At 64.1% G+C, this 21,153-nt stretch overlaps 1 protein-coding gene across 1 annotated transcript in view; it reads left to right on the forward strand.

Annotated features, from left to right (window-relative positions):
• Positions 1 to 4,279: 4,279 nt before the first annotated feature.
• Positions 4,280 to 21,153, forward strand: part of NHERF2 (NHERF family PDZ scaffold protein 2) — a 28,311-nt gene continuing 11,437 nt past the window's right edge. The window contains exons 1-3 of the mRNA XM_062588124.1: positions 4,280 to 4,539; positions 5,992 to 6,249; positions 19,416 to 19,592. Coding sequence (XP_062444108.1) covers positions 4,330 to 4,539; positions 5,992 to 6,249; positions 19,416 to 19,592 — 645 coding nt within the window. The 5' untranslated portion in view covers positions 4,280 to 4,329. The remainder of the gene's footprint in view (positions 4,540 to 5,991; positions 6,250 to 19,415; positions 19,593 to 21,153) is intronic.

Consider the following 21,153-nt stretch of genomic DNA (forward strand, 5'->3'; position numbering starts at 1 on the left):
GCAGGTCCTGGGGTAGGTCCCGGGGTAGATCCTGGGGCAGAAGCAGGGCAGGGAAGGTCCGAGGGCAGGAGCAAGAGCAGCAGGGGCAGGTCCCGGAGCAGATCCCAGGGCAGGAGCAGGGCAGATCCCAGGGCAGGTCCTGGGTCAGGTCCCAGGGCAGGTCCGGGGCAGATCCCAGGGCAGGAACAGGGGCAGGTCCCGGGCAGGAGCAGGGCGGATCCCAGGGCAGGTCCCAGAGCAGATCCCAGGGCAGGAGCTGGGCGGGTCCCGGGCCAGGTCCCGGGCAGGAGCAGGTCCCGAGGCAGACCCGGGGCAGGTCCCGGTCCGGGGCAGCCGCAGCGGCGCCCGCCCGCCCGCGGCCGTCGGAGGGCTTGCCGTGCCATCTTGTGGCCGCACGGATGCTGCAGCTGGGAGAGCCGGGGGAGCGGGTGAAGCTGCCGGGCCGTGCCGTGCCGTGCCAGGCTGGGCCGTGCCGTGCCGGGGCCCGCTCCTCGCCTCCCCTGCGCAAGGGCTGAACGTGGCCCCGGCAGCGCGTCCCCGCTAGCAGGGACCTGCGGGGCCCCGGCGCCTGTCCCGGGGCTCGGCTGTGCGGCAGGACCGTGCGAGCCGGGGCTGCTCCCGGCCTCCAGGCATCCCTCGCTGCACGTGGGGTCCGGAGCTGCAGCCGGAGCCGCGCTGCTCCGTCCCCAGGGCCTGGGAGCTCTGCAGTCCCAAGGTGCCGGCGAGGGTGGAAGCAGTCGCGGAAGGGCCAAGCTGTCACCCAGGCTCTCGTGCCAGCAGACGGGTTTTGTTCCAGCCCGCAAGGCCGGCGAAGCCCGCGCGGGGCCGCGGCTGGCGCAGGAAGCCGGCCCACCCCAGCCGGCCGGCCGAGCTCCGGGCGGCTCCGCTTCCTTCCCGCTTCCCCGGCTGCCGCCGCCCAGCCTCTCCCAGGAGGCCGGTGGCGCCCACCGGGGCGGCCCGGCCCGCCGCGCCGGGATGCTCTCCGTCTGTCCTGGGCCAGGAGCTGGCGGTCCCGGAGCTCCCGCCAGGGCTGGACCGGGCTCACACAATGCCCTTGCGTACGGTGGGAGGAAGAAAACTCCCTGTGGAGTTTCCTCCTCCGTCGGCTCTGCCCGGAGGCTGCTCCTCGCCCGCCGGGGCGCACGTGGCCGTGGCCAGGCTGGGTCCCGCTCTCTGGCCCGCAGCCCCTGCTCCGTGCGGCGATGCGTCGGGGGGAAAAGCCCTCGCCAGAGCCGCGTCCCTCCTGCGGGCCTGCGGCGTGCCCAGCCGCGAGGCTAACGCCGCTCGAGGGGACTGAAAGGGACCTGCGATAAGGAGCGGGAGCCGCAGAGAATGGCGAGATAACGTTATCTGGGGGCTTTCTGCTTTGCCTGTTTTCAAGTTGTCCGGAGCGCTGATAAGGCATCAGCAGCTCAGACACAGAGAGGCAGCCCAGGAGCCCGGCGCTGCTCTCGCCGGGCAGCTTCGTCTCTGAGCAACGTCCCATCGGGGCAGCTGAAGGTCCCTGGGGCTGTCCTGGCCTTTCCGCTCAGGCCAGCAGCCGGGAGCACGTTGCAGGAGGGGTGCCAGGGCCCGGGAGCCTCGGGAGCTGGCAGCTCCCACCTCCGCGTGCCGGAGAGCAGGGGGCCGCCAGGATGGACGGGGTGGCCAAGGAGCATCCCCTGCTCTCGCCGCCTCCAAGCCTCCCGGGGCCGCCGGGCCCCTTCCCGCCGCCGCGAGCCCCGTGCCCCGTCCGGCTCCCACGCCTGCGGAGCCGGGCCGCGGCTCCGCTCCTCTTCCGTGCCGCGGAGGAAGCGGCTGCGGCAGAGCATGGTGCGAATGAATGCCGCCTTTCTCGTTGGGTGACGGCGCTGCCCTCCCGGCCGGGCCGGCGGCTGCACAGAGCATTCCTGCGCCGGGTGTTGCCCCGCCGCGCTGGCATTTCCCCAGATGGGTGCACCTGGGTGCTCCCCGGGAGCCATGGTGTCAGGGCTCCTGGAGCTGGGTGCTCCCAGAGCCGGGTGCCAGGTGCTCCCAGATCCGGCTGCTCCCGGAGCAGGGTGCTTCCACTGCTGGGTGCTGGATGCTCCCATAGCTGAGTGCTGGATGCTCCCATGGCCGAGTGCTCCTGGAGCTGGGTGCTCCCACAGCTGGGTGCCAGGTGCTCCTGGAGACAGGCGCTCCTGGAGCCGGGTGCTCCCAAAGTCTTGCAAAGTCTTCCTCGGGCAGCGGGCAGGTTCCGGCGGCGCGGGGGGGTTACGGCCTTGCGCCGGCGGGCGGCACCGTGAACGGGCCGGGCTGCCGGCCCTGCTTAATCTCTCTGCAGCTCACAGATGTCTCTTGGTGGGGGGGGAGATGCCTTTGGAGGAGGATGAGGATAGGAAAAGAAAAAATCAACAAACAATCATCAGACTCGAGGAATAGTTTCTGCTCCAAAAAAAAAAAAAAAAAAAAGTATTTTAGGAAAAGTCTGACATTTCGCTGTCACGTCTGTGGAGTGACGTTTTTGCAGCTTTTTATTTTGCAGGTTTATGAACGCTTTTTAAAATACTCATTCAAAAGGGTTAAAAACGTTCTGAAAGGTTTTCTCCCAGGGATTTTTTTTTTCTCGCACTGAATAAAAAGATTTTTTTTTTGTTCAAATAAGCTTGAAACAGTTCCTTTTCTTCTCCCCTTCCTCCAGTTTTTTTATTTGACCAGTGAGTGGAAAAATCAATTACTTGCCCTCCTCCGGGCTGACAAAAGGGCTTCGTGGCTCCACGGAGGGGCTCCGGGCAGCGTTCGTGTTACACGGCAGTAACCGCTGGCTTTCCCGGCCTCCGCTCGCGTCTCCTGCTCCCGGCCAAAACCCCTGGGAACGGACGCGAGCTGGTGCCAGAGCAGAGCCCGGAGCTGGGCACCGAAATCCCTCCTGCCCGACGGTGCTTGTCACGCTGAGCGCTTGCGGTGACCGCCACGCTGGTCCCCGCGATCCTGCTGCTGCGCTCCGGCCCCGGCCAGGCAGCGTCTGCGTGCAGCATGGGCGCCTCGCTGGTCGCGCTTGGCGGGGGCAAATTCAACCATCTTTCAGGCCAGGAGTTACTTCGTGCACAGCTTCAGCATAAGTATTTTATTTTTTTAATTGCCCGCTAATTAAAAAGCAAATCAATATTCGTCTCTGGAGGAGCTGCCCTGGAGCAGAGGCCTTCCTCTCCGGACCAGGTCCGCCCGCCCGCGCCGCCGGCTGTGGTTCTCTCCGGGTGAGCGGCCTCCACTCCGGGCCCTGCTTGTTCCCTCTTGCACACACGGTCCTTGGCCGCCCCCGGCCCAGGATGTGCCCTGCGGACGTGCCCACACCCAGGTGCCCCTGCTAGAGGCAGAGGGCTGGGGCCGGCCGGGAGGCACCGGGAGGGCAGCAGGCTCAGCAGCTCCGGACGCCTTTGCGCCCCAGGCTGGCCGGAGGGTGCTGGGGTCACCGGCTGCCCTGGGCCCCGGGGGAACCAAGCTCTGGGGCTGCCCCCCTCCAGCTGGGGGGCTCCACGGCAGCGGGAGCCAGGGCACAGCCTGCAGAGCCCCGGGAGGCAGGGGGGGGCAGCACTGCCAGGTGGGCCTGCTCCGTGTGCCCCGGTCGCCCTGGGCATCTCCCCTCCGTGCATCCCGGACGGCCCCGAGTGTCTTCCCTCCGTGCGCCCCGCTCATCGCCGGGCATCTCCCTTCCGTGCATCCCGGTCACCCCCGACGGCCCTGCTCCATGCACCCCCGACAGCCCCGCTACAGCAGCCCCGGGGACGCCCGGGTCCCGCAAGCCCGGCCCGGCTCCGCCCGCCCCGTCGCTAGCGCGGCCCCGCCCCCAGCCCTTAGCACCACCCCTTTTCCCCAGGCTCCGCCCCCGTGCGGCCCGCCGCGCTCCCGGGGCCGCGCACAGCTTGGCCGCGCCCCCACCCCCGCCCCGCCTCTGGCCACGCCCACAGCTCCTAGCCCCGCCCCAGGCCCCGCCCCTCCCGGCGCCGCGGGGCAGCGCGCAACATCGCCGAGCCTCCGTCCGCAGCCGCGTAGCCCCGCCCCCGGCCCCGCCCCTATCCCTTAGCCCCGCCCCGCCCGCCGCGCTCCGGCGCCGCGGGGCGGTGCGCAGCATGGCCGCTCCCGCCCCCAGCTCTTAGCCCCGCCCCCTCGAGGTGTAGCGCGCCGCGTGGCCGCCCCGCCCCCGGCCCTGGCCCCGCCCCCGGCCCCGCCCCGCGGGGCAGCGCGCAGCATGGCGGCCCCGCGCCGCGGCCCGGCCCGCCCCGCCACCGCCCCCCGCCGCCGCCGCCGCCGCCGCCGCGCATAAAAGGGCCCCGCGGCCGCCGCCGCCGCCCCGCGCCGCGCTCGGCCATGGCCAAGGACCAGCTGAGGCCGCGGCTGTGCCACATGCTGAAGGGCGAGAGCGGCTACGGCTTCCACCTGCACGGCGAGAAGGGCAAGAGCGGGCAGTTCATCCGCAAGGTGGAGCCGGGCTCGCCGGCCGAGGCGGCGGGGCTGCGCGCCGGCGACCGCGTCGTCGCCGTCAACGGCCTCAACGTGGAGCAGGAGACGCACCACCAGGTGGGGCCGGGCCGGGGGCGCGGCAGCCCCCGGGGGAGGGGTTTATTTTTTAATTTTTTTTATTTTTTTAAATTTTTTATTATTATTATTTTTTTAATTTTTTAATTTATTTTTTATTTTTTTGATTTTTTAAAATTATTATTATTTGATTTTTTTTGATTTTTTTTTTTTAATTATTTTTCCCTTAGCTGCCTTCCCAGCGTTTCGTTTTTGCCCCGGAGCGCGATCTGTGCCGCCGAGGGGAGCCCTTCCTCGCGCCGCCCGGGCGTGCGGCTCGCCGATAAGCGCGGCCCTTCCTCGTGCCGCCTATCTCGGCGCCGACACGGCGCGTGCACGGTGCTGATGAAACCCTGGGAGCGCGGCGAGGCCCTGGGAAGGCTCCGGGTCCCCGGCGAGCGCCCTGCCTGGGCCGGGGGGCCGCTCTCGGCACAGGCTCTCCGCGAGCGTGCCCGGCGCAGGTGCGGAGATGCCGCCTAGTCGGTCGCGCTGGCGCTGCTGGGCCGACGGAGCCGCGGGCGCGGGGGGCAGCTCCCCGTGGGGACGGCGTCCCGTGTCCCTGCCGTCTCTCCGTGCTGGAGAGGCACGGGTGGGTTTGGTGGGCCTCGGCGGTGCGGCGTCCCGCCTGGCACGGCACAGCGACCGGGGCCTTGGGCGTTCAGTGCGGTCGGTTGTTCAGGACAAGCAGCCGTGTCGGCGGTCTATAAATCTCCCATAGGTTGTTGTTTTTGCGTTTGCAGATAGCGAGTCTGTTGACCTTGAATGGAGCGTGCAGGGGAGTAAATAACTGCTAGCTAATTGCACGTTAGGCTCATTTGTCACTTCTAACCTCGGTGGTGGTAGCGCGTCCCGCCGGTGACCTAGATCAGAGCCCTGTAAGAGGGGGTGGCACAGCTTTGCAGGGCGTCCTGGGGTGCCCCGAGCATCGCGGCTCTGCTCCGCAGCCGATCCGGGCAGGAAGGGGCCGTGTTCCCTGCGGGAGCCGTGGAGGGCTCTGCCCTGCGAGGAAGGCCCCCCTCTGCGGGAGGAAGGCTTCTGCAGGGGGAAGGTGCTGCCGGAGCCTCTCCGAGGTGGAGGTGTCCTTAACCTGCACTGGCAGGAAAGCCCTTGTGTCCCCGCACAGGACCCTTCCCACCTCCCCAGGCTGAGCCCCTTTCGGAGCATCCACCAGCCACAAAAAAAGCCACGGAAAACCGAGGCTGTGCGTGGACAACAGCCCCCATTCAGCAGAGCCAGGGACCAACCGGCATGGGCCTGGCTCTGGCTCCCGGACCTGGCTTTGGTTTCCCAATATCTGCTTTCCTGGAGCAAAAAAAACGGGACAAGTGTGCCGACCGGGTCGTTCCTTGCATAAACCAGCCTTGGCGAGGGGGTGTGCTGCTGCAGCGTGGGGTGCCGAAGGGTGCTGTGGGTGCCTGCAGGGGCTCCCTGCTCAGCTCTCCTCCTCCTTTCCAGGTGGTGCAACGCATCAAGGCCGTGGAGACGGAGACCCGCTTGCTCGTGGTGGACAAGGAGACGGATGAATACCTGTGCAGCCTGCGGCTGACGTGCACAGAGGAGATGGCGCACGGCGGCATCCTGCTCGGCTCCGGCACGTCGCCCACCAAGGCGCCGGGCAGCGACAACGGGGAGGTCTGGAAGCCGCAGCTGGATCTGAGCGGGGGCAGCCTGCCGCGGCACTCGCACAGCTTCTCCTCGCACGGCAGCAAGAAGGTGAGGGGCGAGGGGGCCGGTCTGGGAAGCGCCTCCCTCCTGCAGCCTCCCTGCGTGCTGCTCCGTTCCCATCGGAAAAAAACTCTTCTGTGCGTGGCTGCGAGCTTTGGAGACCCCGGTGCGTGCGGTGGGGGGCAGCTGTCCCACGGAGGGCCCTGCGGGGAGCAGTGCTGCGTGGGTCTGTGCTCCCCGGCGGAGCGCTGTGGCCCGTCCCGTCCCTCGGGGACAGGCTCTGCAGTCTGGGGACTCCCGTGACGCTGTGATTTATGAATGAGCTCATTTCTCTCCTGTTATTTCCAGGAGGGAGGGAACATCTGGGACGAATGTGTTCTCAGCTTTTTGCTTAAATAGGAAGGAAATTAGCTCTTTTTCAAGTGGCCTGAGTCTGGACCGCGACTCTGCAGTAAGTGCCTTTTATTAGTAAACTCCTTTCCAAAAAGGAAAGAATTCGAGGTGGAAAATGTCCAGTTTCCATGGCTGGCTTGTTGCTGGGGCCGGGCTCACGGAGACGGCGCAGGCTTGTACTCTGCAGATATGCAAGCGCTTTCTGTCTAAGCGCTGCCCTCCTGCGGGCTGCGAACGTGGCTGGAGCGGTCTGGGGTCGTGCTGGCTGCGCCGGCACCCGGCCGAGTCACGGAGGGGTGAAACCCGTAGCCGTGGGGGTGTCCTGCTTCCCATCCTTCCCTGCGGAGAGCTGCTCAGCGCCTTGCAGAAGCCGTGCTGAGCCGCAGCGGCGCGGGAGGACCCGGCTTGCCCGGAGAGGCAGAGGCAGCGTTGCGGGAGGAGTTCTTTGCATGTTTGAAGCTATTTGAGGGTCAGCGCAGCCGGAGGGGGATGGCTGCTCCAAAGGCCTGGGAGGGGTCGCAGCCGAGGGCACGGCAGGAGACCGCTTCCCAGGGCGGGATTTCCTATCCTGCCTCCATTCCTTGGGCTGGGTGAAATCCAGAAGTTTGTACGGACGGGAAGTCAGGCGAGGGGAATGGGCTGGTCCCTTCCGGCCGTGGGGTTTCTGCTCCTCCAAGGGGTGGGAGAGCTGAGCAGGGTTGGGGCATCCGGGCTCCTGTGTGGTCCCACTGCCTTCCTTCGGCATGGGCGCTGCTCCTGGCTGCGCGGGGCTGGTTTCAGGGCAGGAGCTTTGTAAGCAGGGAGAAGGAAACGCAGTCCTGCTGCTCCTGGGGCCAGAGCATCCGTCTGTGCGAGGGCTGCGGCTGCCTCTGTTGGAGACCAGGCTGCTCAGTGCAACCTGCAGCACAAAGTGAAGCAAAACGAAGGGAAGTCTGGGCTGTGCTCGAGTAATCTGCTGTCCCAGCTGGGCTGGCGCCCCATGAGGCAGCAGCGACGTCCCTGGGGGCACGAGGTGACGGGGGCTGAGCTGGCTCCGGGCTTAGCTTCGCCCTGCCTTTGGCTTTGGGCAGTGCAGTTCTCCTCACTGGGGGTCAGGGCACCCGCCGTCCCGTAGCAGATCCGGAGGCAGTGCCCGTGGGCACCGTTCCTCCCGCAGGCAGCGTTTCCCTGTGCTGCTGCAGCCTCCTTTCTAAAGAGAAGCGGCTCTCTTCCCCCGCCGGCTGCTGCAGGCAGGAGATTCTGCCCTGGCATTTGCAACCTTGTGCCTCCAGCAAGCACTGTAGTGCAATAAATAATTTGGGGTGTATTTAAAATCAGGCTACGCGCCCCGGAGAGCGGGTTGGCAGGACTTGCTGGCAGGCACCAGGGCTGTAGTAGCTGCAAGGTCCATGCTGCTTGTCCCGGTGCCGGAGATGCTCTCTGTAGTGGAGGATGGTGGGGCTGCGTGCACCTGGGAAAAGCGGGTTGTGCTTGGAGGCAGGCGGCAAAAAAAGGCAGAGGGAACCTGAGAAGAGGCATGGCTGTTGTAAGGGGACGTTTAGACTTCCAGCCCAAGGCCGTGAAGCTGGACCCTTGGCTCTCCTGGCACCAGGCACCTTGGATCAAATGACTCAAGGCCAGATTTTAGGGGATTTGTTTTGAAAGCTGCTTCAGATGCTTGGTTGCATCTTTAACTGCCCAAATACCCTCTTTCTTAAAAAACAGAAATAGTAGACTCTCAAAATATCGGATCTTTGATGCAGTTTCTTCCACTACTGCATGGCGCTGCTGGTGCTGGCTTGTCCTGCAGGGGGGCAGGATCCGGCTCGGGCTGGAGGCGGGTCGGTGCTGGCCGGGAGCTGGTTGGGGCTCGTGCTTCGGGCGCTGCAAGCACGGTGCCAAACGCTGGGGAAGCCAGTGCGTGGCAGGGCCACGGTCAGAGCGGGGACCCCGCGGAGCGCTTGCTTCCCGGGACGGGGTGCCGCAGCCCCGCTCCAGCCGGGAGCCCGGGGTCTGGTGTCTGCTGGCTGCGAGTGCCGCTCTGTTGGGACTCGCAGCCTCACCGCTTTCTCCAGGTGTGTTTGTAGGAGAAACAAGAACAGGGAAGCTTTGAGAAGGGTTCAGGTGATGCAATTCCTTGGCTCCCTTTGCCGCTCGGTCGCGGCACGGCGCGACGCAGGAGCGGGCTGCGGAAGGGCCCGATCGCCATCCCCTCGTGCCCGAACGGACTTTGGATCGACTTTGGCTCTTGCTGGCTGGAAGCAGGGCAGCAAGAAAGTGCAGCGGGGCTGTGCCTGGCAGCTGTGCAGCTGCCTCCGGCTGACCCTCCGGAGCTCGGCCCCTCGCCACCACCGTGCGCTCGGCCGTGAGCCGCGTCGGCCTGGAGCTGGCGTCCCGTCCTCTACTGGGTGTCCGCTCCACGCTCCCATGAGCGGGTGCCTCGCTGCTTCCCAACGTTGCTTTTTTCCTCACCAGCATCTATCGTCTTTTGGGAACAAAACCGTGTCTTGTTTAGCAGCTGCTGGGTTTTAGCAGCAGGAATTTTAATGCGGGGGAATTAGCGGCTGGGTGTTAATCAGCCCTGGCTCGCGGTGCCGGCGCTGCGCTCTCCTGGGTCTAGCGTGCCGGGTGCTCTCTGGCCCCTCGCTGTCGTGCCCTGAGGTGGCTGCTGAGCCCGGTGACAGCTTGGTTACCGCTGGCTTCGTGGGGAGCTGGGTTTTGAGTTGCTCTCTGGTGTGGTCTGGACTGGTCCCATGCTGATCTCCAGCAGGAGACCGTCTCCATGGGATGCTGACGGTGCTGCGGGCAGTCCGTGGATGTTGTCCTTCTGCTGCTGGTGTGTTCCCTGGGAAAACTCTGCCCTGCTTTCAGGGAGGCAATGTCACCCTTAGCTTGCTGGTCTTGCTGCAAGTGGAAAGCTGTGAAACTAGGAGAAAAACAAATGTGAAGCTGCTGGTGTCCCCTTCCTCCTGCTCCCATGCCAAGCCACAGCTGTGCGCAGGTGCCTCTGGGCTACCTCATCCCTGGCACCCTTGGAGACCCTGTGGGTGTAGGGGACTTGGGCCAGCTCTTCTTGTGCATGCGCTGTCCCCTCTGTGCTGGAGAGGGGTCTGCATCTGCCTTCAGGCATGTTGCATCTCCTCTTGGAGAGCTGTGGCCGCGAGCAGTGGCTTTGCGGCACCACGTGTACAAGCATGTCAGTTGGCCCACAGGTGCAGGACCAGTGCTGACATCGAGGCAGTAAATATTTGCACTTCTTTTTGGGTCAGGGGTAAGGACCTGATTTCTGTTGCAAATAAAACTCTACATTGCAACATCTGCTGCTGCCAGCTTTCTGCCTGGACCCTGCAGGAGGAGTAACTCCGGACATATGTTTCCAGCATGCTTTGCCAACTCAGTTAAGGCCCAGAGTTTAGGGCTTGTAGAATAATCACAAAGTTGTAATAAAACCAAACATGAGCAGAAACGTCTGCAGTAATTATGCAATTAAAGTGCACAGTTTAACTTAAAACACTTCCCTGCCTCTGTCCTGCTCTCCTTGGACCCCAGCCTCAGGCTGGGAGCTGCAGGGGGACATGCAAAACCACTCTGCCCATAGCCATGGCAAAAGCTCCGTCTGTGCTGGCAGCGCAGGAGCATGGGCTAAGGCTCGGGAAGACCCTTCGGTGGTGTGTGAGGAGCCTTGGCCGTTCCCGGCTGTTCCCAGCTGTTCCCGTAGCAGCTATTTCTGTGGACACTGCACAGTAGTTGCAGCTTTTTCTGTTTTGGTTTCCTTGAGGCTGCAGCTTAATCATAGCCTTGGCGTCGAGCAGGGGAGGGAGCCTGGCGGCAGGAATATGCCCAGGTCTCACCGTGTTTCCTGCTTCCCCCTCCTGCCCCGTGCTGGCGCCAGAGGCGTGCCAGCCTGGCCAAAACCCTGCACCCTCTGTGTTAAAAACCAGACCTTTCCAAAAGCCCGGTGATGGCTGGTGTCCCGCAAAGCCCGGTTTTCGTTTGAGAGCAGCGCTTCAATCGCGCGGGAGGAGGTGCTGGGCTCGGCCGCAGGGGCTTTGGAGCGGCTCCGGTGCGCTGCACCCCGGGGCTGGGCACTGGCCGCCCAGCTCCCGGCGGCACCAGGAGAGGTTGGAGAGGTTGGCTGCGAGTCCCGGCCTCTCGCCGCCTCCTTCCCGCAGCTCCGGGCTCCTCCGGGCGGTCGTGTCCCTCTGGATGAGGGGTGGCAGCTGGCGTTCTCGCGGCCCAGCAGCGGCACGCTGCTGACTCTGGAGTTTGGGTTCTTTTTTTTTTTTGCACGAGTTCTGGGCTGGCGTTGCACCGCCGCGGTGGCGGTCACCGAAGCCCCGGCGGGTGCTTAGCACGGCCGCCAAGCAGCATGTTGCTGCGGGCTCGGCTGACACCTGAGCCCCTCTGCCTAGCCCCAGGGGGGGTGCCGCGGGGTGGAGGAGTAACTGTTTGAGAAAAACTTTCCCTCAAAGTGGTATTGAAAAAAAAAATTGTTAATAATAATGGTAAACACGGAGGCTTGGCAAGACCCATGTCATAATTTAATTTCCCAGCAGCTTTTGCTGGAATTCCTGGGCGTTTTGGTTCTGCGTTTAAAGCAGGGTCAGGCCTGAAGCTGAATTTTCCTGGTTAAATGTCTCTTCTCCCGCTAAAGCCCTGCAAGAGTTTGTTCTTATCAGGTAAAACAAGCTGACCCTGGACGTCCATTAGTGATGACTTTGAGCAAGCCGTGCTGAAAGTTAATCCCCGAGCCAGGGAAAGGTCAGGCGGGCAGGTGCCCGGAGGCGCGGGGCGATGTGCGCCCCTTCCCCAACGCGGGCCCAGGAGTCCGGGGTCCATTGCTCCCGCCGTTTGCCATCCGCTGTGGATCCCATGGAGTGGGGTTCACTGGGCGGGAGCCGCCTCGCTCGTCCCCTGCCAGCGGCACTGGACTGCCCGGGGTAAAGCGCTTAATTCTGCCCCTGTGGTTGTTCGTGGCGGGGGGCTTTAATTAAGATGGAGCACTAATCAGTTCTGGGAAGGGCGAGCAGGGCGCTTGGGCTGGCAAAGCGCCCGCGGTGGGAGCAGGGCCGGGGATGCCTGGTGCCGTGCTGCCCCTTGGGTGTCCTGTGGTTTCCCCATCACATGGAGCACTGGGAAAAGCAGGACGCCCGACACCCCTGCGCTTTGGAGACGGTGCCCCGGGTGTTTTGCTTTATGGCAAAACCTGGGTGTTTTGCAACAGGGCCTCCCGCTCCCTCCCACATTGCTTCATTGCTCTCTGCGAGTCTAAATAGCGTGTCTGTAAATGCGATTTTCCCTTTTTCTCCGGGGAGGTGGAGGCCCCGGCGGCCCTGGCCGAGCCCTGGGCTGCCCGTGCCCTCCCGCAGCCGACGCTCCCCCTCGCTGCGGAGCCCGCCGGCTGCCCCCCGCGGCACAGCACGCTGGCAGAGTGCACCGGCAAAGTCTTCGCGCATCGAGAAATCATAGCAGCGAAGTTGGAGCTCTCGTTTCTTGGGCTGTAAATTGCTTAGGCGGGAGGCTGAAAGAGCAATGCTTTTCCTTGCCAACCCCCCCCCCCCCCCCGTGCCAGGCAGGGTGCTCCGCCGGCTCCAAGCGGGAGCCAGCCTTCCCGCGCGGGAGCGGAGCCGGGAGCCGTGCCCGTTGCGGCGCTCGGGATCGGTCGCTCCTCTCTGCCCTGCGCATCCTTCCTGCCCGGCACTTTCACGGGATAACGACCTCCCAGCGCGTCCAAGGCTCCGGCTCGAAGTCGCGGCTGGTCGTCGAAGCTGCTGCTGCCGCCCCATTTGTGCCCTGCTTGCTCCGGTCCTGGGGCGCCTGTGCGGGGGGTAAATTTGTCCCCGATATCCGTGCCCCAGTGCGATGTGCATCGCGCCGCAGCCGGCGCTTCCCGCCGGCCCCGACAGCCGGCTCCCTCCGGCGGGAGCGCGGTTCCTGTTGCACATCACTGGGCTATGATGCCTGCTGTGCCCGGGCTGACCGTTGCTGGACAGTTTCCATCGCTAATTGGAATCGTTTTGCCATCCCGGCGCGCGCCTGCGGCTCTCCTTTGCTCCCTTTGTGCTGGGCTTTGGCAGGCGAAGCCGCGGGAGGCGGTGTGGCGGGCTCCGACCCTGGCGGAGCAATTCCTCGCTCCAGGAGCAGGCACAGCAAAGTTGGTGGGAATGAGGTGCCGCTTGCACAGCCTGGGCAAAACACACAGGCTGTTTTAAGGACACTTAGGGCAGTAGTGCTGTAGCTATTATGGAAAGCAGGGCAAACCCCCATGTGCTTTGCTCTTTAAAAAAATATGTTTTTTTTTTTTGATGGTTCTATTGCTTAAACCCAGCTGGAGCGATTTAAATAATTGGAGCAATTTGGATAACGGCAGCAATTGAATTAAGCTGAAGCCCGCACCGGCAGGCGAGGCGCATGGGGAGCTTTGCAGTGGAGGAGCGGGCGGCAGCGCTGAGCCTGGCCGGAGCCACGGGAACGGGAACGCCGCGGGCCCGGACGTCGCGCCTCTGCGTTGCGTCGGCCGCAGGACGGTCGGGGCCGTGCAGCGGCAGTGTCCGGGGGGGCCCCGAGTCCGTGATCTAGGTCTGCATCGGGCTGCGGTGCGATGCCGGGGACGCTCCAGCGGTGCTGGCCACGGGGCACCGAGCATCCTGGCAGGGACTCGGCACAGATGCCCGGCTTTTCCCGGCGTTGTGCCACCCCTCGTAGGCTGGTGATAGGCGTCGGAAGCAGCTGGCGACGTTTCAAGGGGCTTTGGAGGTCCCCGGGAATGGCTTTCCCTTGCCTGGCGTTGCTGGAGCGCCCGCTCCTCGCCCAGGCAGTGTGTCCCGTCGGGAATGGGCGCCCGTGGGCGCAGCGGGCCGTCGCGTCCCGCGGGGCGGCGGACACCTTGCCATCGGGGCTCCGGAATGGGGATCGGCGACGTTTGCCTTCGCCGCCCGGCGGGCAGCGGTGCCCGGGGCCCCTCTCCGCCACCGGAGCCGTTTCCCGTCGGCAGCCCCGCGCCCGCGGAGAGGAAACGCCACGGGAGCCGGGTTAAAAGCAAGCACGCAAACAACGTGAATTAGGCAGGAGCGCTCCGGCCTGCGCTTTCGCCCGCTCCGCGGAGGCGGAAGAGCTGGACGCGTGGCGGGGCCGGCGGAGGCTGGGAGCGCCGACCCTGCGTGCGCCGGGCAGGGGCCGCGGAGCCGCGGGCTCGTCCGCGCGGAGCCCGGCTGGCCCGCCTCGGGCGCGCGGCGTCACCGGGCGAAAGCGCCGAGGCGGATTTACGCTCTGGGCAGCGGAGGCGAGGGAGCTGCCCGCGCTCCGGGCCGTGCTCCTGTTTTGCAAGGAGCCTGACGCCTGCTAATTAATTGCGTGGGACCCCCTCGTTAAGCGGAGCTGGGGACCGGGGACGCTCCTGGCGCTGGCTCCTGCGGATACCCGGCGGCCCCGGCGGGCCCCTTCGTCCTGCCAGTGCCGCTCGCCGCGGCGCGAGGCCCGGAGGGCGCCGGGGGTCCCTCCGCCCCCTCCAGTAGCGAAACCCCAAACTCCCCGGAAATAACGAGAGGAGGAAAACGCCGTCATCGGTGCCTGGGGCGACTTGCTGCGTGCTTTCTCGTGAGGCTTGGGGAGCGCGCTTGCCCGCCTGGCACCGCTGCGCTGCTGTGCCGCGTCGCCGAGCTGTTTCTGCTGAAGCCGGCGTCAGGGATGCTCCCGGCGCCGGAGCCCTCGGCGGAAAACCAGATGCTGCAGGAGTTGCAGTAAGGCTGTGGGAGCTGCCAACAGCCAAGCAGATTTTTTAATTATAATTATTGAACGCGTTTCTTTGCTGTTTAACGTCTTTTTTGTGCTTTTAAAATGAACCAGCTTAAAAGGCGTTTCCTAAACCTTTTCCCTTGCCGGCGGCCGGCCTCGCGCCGTAGCGGCGGTGCCGGTGTGGCAGCGCGGCCCATCGCCCGGCAGGGTTTGCCCGGCGCGGGGGCACCAGCCTCCCTGCGAGCTAAAACACGACGGCTTCTGTTGCACGCTGCCTTCGCGTTTTCCCCTTTTCTGCTGCACGTGTGTTATGTCTGAGTTTCAAGAGATGTGTCTGAAATTTGTTTTTAAAGGGTTTTGGATGTTTGCGTGTATGGAGATTCCCAGAATCCAAATTTCTTGTGTGACAGTCTGTGTGTGCGTATGTAAATTTATATTTATGTATTTATATATGTGCACGCAGACAGGTATACACCTGTGTGTGGATACATTAATGCTTGTAGCTGGAATATGACACGTCACTTTTTTTATTCCAGTGTAAGGAGTTAGTGGCTAGTGGTGTTATCTAGGTACCTGGAAGTACCTATAGTCAAGAAATTGCTTTATTGTGTGCAAACAGGCAAAAATGCAGTTACTTTTTATTGTGTTCCTAGTACATGTGAATTTAACACAGGCAAACGAGCTTTTATGCTCCTGACGCGTGCGGAGCCTCTGGGCGCCGCGGAAGAGCGGAGCAGAACCGGCCCAGGCCTCTGCAGCGAGGGTAACCGCGTCCTGCGCCTTCGGGCGGCCCGTGACGTGCCGCTGCCCTGGGGAACGCTGCGTCGCAGAACTTGGGCTTTCGCAAAGGCACGATTCCGCCGGGAGCTAAGGAAATATCTTCCCAGAACACGACCTGGGAAACGTTGGCACAGGTCGTAAAGAAAATAAATAGCAGAGCTGGCAGGAGCAGCAGGGCTCCCTCTCAAGCAAGCACGCAGGCGCAGAGCACTTAAGCGTGTGCTGGAGCCGGGGGGCCGGCGGCTTTGCGGAGCGCTGCGGAGGGGCTGTGCAGAGACCTTGTCCGCGGCCTCTTCGCTCCGGCCGCCGGAGAGCGCGGCCGCGGGTAGCTTTAAAAGCCAGACCAAAGTGCCGTGACCGTCTCCGGGGCAGGGGAAGAGGCATTGCTCCAGGATTTCTGCACGCTCTTCAGAGCAGATGCTGTGGCCAAACAGGACACTTTGTAAAAAGATTCTGAATTCTTTGGAAGTTAAGAATTCAAGATTTTGTGTCGAAAGCAGAGTCCCAGGTAGGACGCTGCAGTGATCCCTGCCCTGCGGCCAAAGCCGCCCTGCGGCAGCCTGCTCCTGCGGCAGCCTGCTCCTGCAGGCTTTGCCGAGCGGTTTGGTTTTCGCACGGGTCGCAAGGGCAGGCGATGCCGAGCGGAGAGGCCGGGTGCGGCGGTGCTCGGCGCTGCAGGCTCCCCGCCTTCCCGGCTGCACCTTCCGCGCGGCGTTTCCTCTGTGCTGCTGTTGCAGCTCTGACCTGCTCAAAACGCAGTGGGAGGGAGAGGATTTCAAAGGAGGGGCGATGTGCGGGTCTGAAGGGCTGGTGCCGGGCACGCGGGCTCGTGCCTGGGCCGTGCACCGCGCTTGCTGGCTGTGCGGAGCCCTGGGCACCCGCTAAGGTTGCTCGGAGGCCTCTGAGCTCTGATACTGTTCAATCGCTTGAATCATTTCCTGTTTTGTGCAGTTTCTGGAGGCGAGTTGGAAACGTTTGCAGAGAGGGTGAACCGCCTGCTCCGGGGCCATGGGAAAAGCGCCGGGTCGCTGATGCTGCGGAGGGGGGACGGGAGCGCGGGCAGGCGTGCTCGCCCCGGGCTGCAGCCCCCGATCCCCGCTGCAGCCCCCGATCCCCGCTGCAGCCCCCGATCCCCGCTGCAGCCCCCTCCCCTTGCTCTTTTTTTAACTGCGCTGCAAAGCTGCTCTCTGCTGAGGTTTAGTTACGGCTCGCAGCTGGTTTGCAGCCCGCGACGCCATGCGAGCGCCTCGGTAAGCACTTTTTGAAGAATTTGCCGCTCCGAGCCCAACGCGGCCCCCGCGTTTCTGCTGCCCTGGAGCCGGGACACCGCGGGCTGCTCTCGGCCCCAGCATCCCGCAAGGGCACCGCTTTCATTCACTGCGCTTCCCCCGCTCCTTGCTGGCCGCCCGCGGGGACGCGCTATCCAAGCCGGTTCTTGGCTGGAAGCGCCTGGGCGACGGCCAGGCCCGCCTCCGGCCCCGCGGGGTTCCCACCGGTCCGTGCCCCGGGGACGGCGTGCAGCTGCGGGCTCCGGCCGCGTGCCGTGGAAGTTTCCGCAGGGAGCCAAGCCGCTCCGGGCGGGAGCGTTTCCCTGCCGCGGAGGCCGGGGGCAGCCAGGCTGAGCTCTGGGCACCGGACCTGCTGGCCGCCGCGCTCCGGGAGGCTCCCAGCGATGAAATGCGGCACGGGCGGGTGCCTGGGGACGTGCGGCGGGTGCCTGGGGACGTGCAGCCGGCGCCCGACGGCGATGCCCGCTGGTGTCGGGCTCTGCTCCGGCCCTTCGCGCGCTCCCGCGGAGCCGGGGGCTGCCCTGCTCCCCGCGGCTCGGAGCCGGTCCTGGGAGCGTGCCCAACCCGCCCCGATCCTTGCTGATCCCAGGGCTTGCTGAGCAGCCCAAGGAGGGCTCCCGTGGAACGAGCTCGGGTCAGAACGTTGCCGGACTGGGGCCAGAGGGGAATTTCCCCCCGGCGTTGCACGGGCTGGGGCCGTGTTGCTGCCCCGTCTCGCCCGGTCCCACTGCCCCAGGGCGTCCTTGGGGGCTGAGGGCTCCCGTGGGAGATGGCTCGCCACGATGTTTCCTGCTGGGATTTGGGGTTATCTCGCTGCATCCGTCCCCTGCCGCTGCCTCTGTGTGCGGCAGCGTAGTCGCCTGTGGCTGGGCGCTGTAGCGTGGCCGAGGGTTTCTGCACTCCGTGTGGGGTAACGGTGCGATGTCCTGCGCAGTGAGGCCATTCTGGCCCGAAACGCGGCTTGGGAGAGTGACCCGGGTCGATGACCTTGCTGCCGTTTGCATTAACGCCGTGCCCGTAGCTGCTCTCTGGCTGCGCCCCGAGGGACACGTTCCCGGGAGCCGGGGGTCCTGGAGGCGGCCGCTCGTTGCACCGGCCCCGCACGGCTTCCCGCCTGATGCTCCCCGGGAAAATCCCCTCCGTAAGGGGGTAAAAGAGAGCCCGCGTCTTGCAGATGAGGACAGCGGGGAGCGGCCTGTCCGTCCGCCACCGAGGACAGACTGCCGCGGGCGCTGAGTCCCAGCAGAAGGGCAGGCGCCTCGGCGGCGGCCGCTCTGCGCCCCGTCCGTCGGCTCCGCTGGATAAAATCTTCCGCCTTGCTCGGCCCTCGCCACGCCGGACTCGCCTTTCCCTGGAGCCCCTTGGCGGGGCCCAGGCGTCCCAGGCGGGCTCCGTGCCAGCCGGCGGGCGCGCTCGGCGCTCCTGCGAAGCCGGCAGCTTGCAGGCGCCGGGGGACACGTCCTGCGGGAACGGCCCGTGCGCGGGGCTGCGCGGAGCCGGCGCCGCTCGCCCGCCTGCCCTCCTTACTGCCGCCTGCCTTCTGGCCGGGACGGCGGCGGCGCGGGGGTTTCCACCTGGGCCTTTTGTCGTAAAAGGAAGGTGGTAAAAGATTTTGCTGCAAATGTGGCTTGCAGGGGGTGGAAAGGAAACCTGCGGGCTGTGATGGGGGAAGGGAGCAGCGTGTCTTGTAATGCAAATTTAAAACCCAGCCACAGGAAGGTTTATCTTGAACCGCAGGCAGAAAAGCAAAAGTGTTTCTGTCTGCAAAGCAGCTGCCGGGAGGCAGGTGAGCGCGGCGCTGTGCGCGGCCGGCCGGCCTCGCGGGACCGGGCAGCGCGGCGCTGGCGGCCCCGCTCCTTGCCGAGGAGCTCGGGGCCGCTGGGCGTTGGCGGCGGCGGCTCAGCCGCCCGCGCGGCGAGCTCGCGTGCGGGGCTCCGCGGAGGTGCCGATTTGCAGCCTCTGCTCCGGCCTGGCAGCGAGGCGAAGTTCGGCAGAGGCCAGCCCGGAGCCCTGCTAGAGGATGGCGCCTGGCGGGCCGAGCCGCAGTCCCTCGGGAAAGGGTCGGTGCTGGCAGCGATTCCAGACCCAGCGAGCCAGGCGAAAACGAGACGAGCCCCGATGCTGGGACGAACGGGCAGCAGCCACACGTGGGAAGCAGCAGGGGTAATTACTGCGGTAATTACTCGATTGCTGCTGGAACGAGGCCTCTGGAGTGTGACGGCTCGCGCTGAGGAAGATGTAGATGGCTCTGAGAGCAGCGAGTGGTTTGCACAGCAGCCGTGAGGAGCAACGGGAAGAATTAGGTTTATTTAGTCTCTTGTCATCTGCTGGGTGGGCGACAGCCAGGAGAATCCGCAAGGCGAAGGAAACGGTCATCGGGGCAGGTATCCGGAGGTTAATGGCGCGTCGGAGCCGGCGTCGCGCGCGGGGACGGGGTCCTGGCCTGCTGGAGGTCCGCGCGGAGAGGCCGGGCACCCCGCGAAACCCGGGGACTGGGGTCCCCCGTCGCCGGGCCCTTGGCGAGCCTCGCCGTGGGGAGGGACCGAGAGAAGGCGGCGAGCCCTAACTGCGTGCGATGCTGATGTCAGTGGGATCAAGGGCACGGCACTGCCTTAAATAAATAACTAAGGTTAACACATTGTGTCCGTAAGCCTGTGTTCTTTGCACGGGCTCTCGGCTTTGTTTCCTCTCTGCCGAGGGCGGTCTTGGTGGGGCTCTGCAAACACGGCTCCGAACGCGGAGAGCGCGAGCCTCGGCTTATGGGCGTGCTTCATCTGGGCTGCTTTTGATGAAGGAAATGCAGTTTCTTTTTTTTTTCTTTTATTTCTCTGGAATAGTTTTGGACAATTGGTTTTTTAAAATAGACTCAATGAGAGGAAATTCATTTGTTAACCTGCCCCGTTTAGCTGGAACAGGAGGACGGTGTGCAGATATGTAGTTTCCTTGTTAACTTTATTTCTGATCGCATGTGCTTTGAAACACAACAAAACCTGTAAATAAAAACCAAAAATGTCTCTCTTCCCCCTCTTTTTTAATCAGGATTTAAACGGACAGAGAGAGCTGTGTCCACGTCTCTGCCACCTCAAGAAAGGCCCCAACGGCTACGGCTTCAACCTGCACAGCGAAAAATCCAGGCCGGGGCAGTTCATCCGCTCGGTTGATCCGGATTCGCCAGCCTCCAAAGCAGGCCTGCGGCCCCAGGACAGGCTCGTGGAGGTAAGGTCTGGGAAGCCTTTGGGGGTTTTCTTGGCCTGTTCTGCATAAGGATCTTGGAGGCCTTCGCAGCGTGACGGGACGAGCTGCCCTTTGCAAGTGGGGAGATGGGGAGCAAGAGTGACACGACTGTGCTGGTCATCTAGGAGGTCGCAGGCCTCCTCTGTCAGCTCCCCTGCCTGTTCCTGCTTAATACGGGGGCAAACTTGCCTCCGCTGGAGAAAGCGGGTGCGTGCGTGCAGCGCGGAGGTGAGGACGTTCAGCGCCCGGCTGCCGCGGAGATCCGTAACGCGGGTGTCTGGGTAGGGCTGAGCACCTAATCGCCACGTGGATCTGGCCTCGGGTGCTGAGGGAGCCTTCGGGCTGGCGTAGGTGCTCTGCGAAGAGGCTTCGCAGTCCTTCAGCAGCGCTCCGCGTATCGCTGCGGGCGGAGGTCCGCCTGCTCGGCTGGACTGAACGCGGCTGATGGAGAGCAAGAGCCTGTCCGTGCCGAAATCTAAAGAATGATACCGGCTCCGGCGAGGCACGGCGGCGGACTGGAGCCGCGGCCGCCGGGGCGCTCGGCAGCTCGGCGGTGCGGCCCGGCTCAGCTAACGTGCTGCAGGCAGGGCAGGTGTCTGGGAACTGAGGGGAAAAAGCTTTGCAGGGAGATTTTCAAAACATGAAACTCTGGATTGTGAAAGACTGGGGGGAAAATTGCTCTTGGAAACGATTTCCTGTTCACTTAGTGCTGAACAGCAGCATTTTTGAGGTGGCTGAGAATTGCCCTGCCTTTTGCTCATTTGTCTCCTGCCGTTTTTACTGAGCAATGAGTTTCCCCATTCAGAGCTGTGCGTGCTTCAGACAGGGCTGGAGCAACGCGCTGACGAAGCCGCAGACGAGTCTCGTCCCAAGAGCCGGTGCCCCTGCAACAACGTAAACTACTGCTTTAGCTTTTGTGTCGTGGTGACTCCTGGCCGATCCCAGAGAGGGGCGATGCCCTCTGCCGTGCTGGGGCTGTGTGCTGGCCCCCCTCAGAGAAGGGTGAGCTCAAAACCCTTCTGCAGGTATCAAACCGTGGCCATCACCTACCAAGTCAGGAGGGACAAGGGTCTTGGAGTGTCGAAAGAACACGCTCTCAGCTTGGGGAGCTGTGCGGTCACTGAATTGGGGAAGAAGTGAGTTAAGATCAAAGCACTCGCTTGCTTTTTAAGCCCATGAATAATCATTCAGGTGTCAGTGGGAGCTGCCTGCTTCTTTCTTCCAGCATCTGCTCGGTGTCTGTCGTTCCCGGGAGGCCTGGGTACGCGCTTTCTCCTGTTGCCTGAATGTTTAAAGCTGGGAGCGGCGTGGGTGCTGGGGGCGGGGAGCCGGGGCGCCCACGGCAGCGGTTCACCGCAGCGTTATGTCACGGTGAGGTATTTTGTTATTTATTTATCGGTCCTTGGCAGAGCACTTGGTGCACACAAAGAGGGAAGAGGTGAGCCGGAGAGCTGAGAAACCCGATCCCCTCCGCGCTGGCTCTTTGGGGCTCTGATAAATATTTGATGGTCACCGGCTCTGCCGCGCTGGGGAGCCTGGGGGT

Source organism: Rhea pennata, chromosome 15 (assembly GCF_028389875.1).
Source record: "Rhea pennata isolate bPtePen1 chromosome 15, bPtePen1.pri, whole genome shotgun sequence".
Lineage (NCBI taxonomy): Eukaryota > Metazoa > Chordata > Aves > Rheiformes > Rheidae > Rhea > Rhea pennata.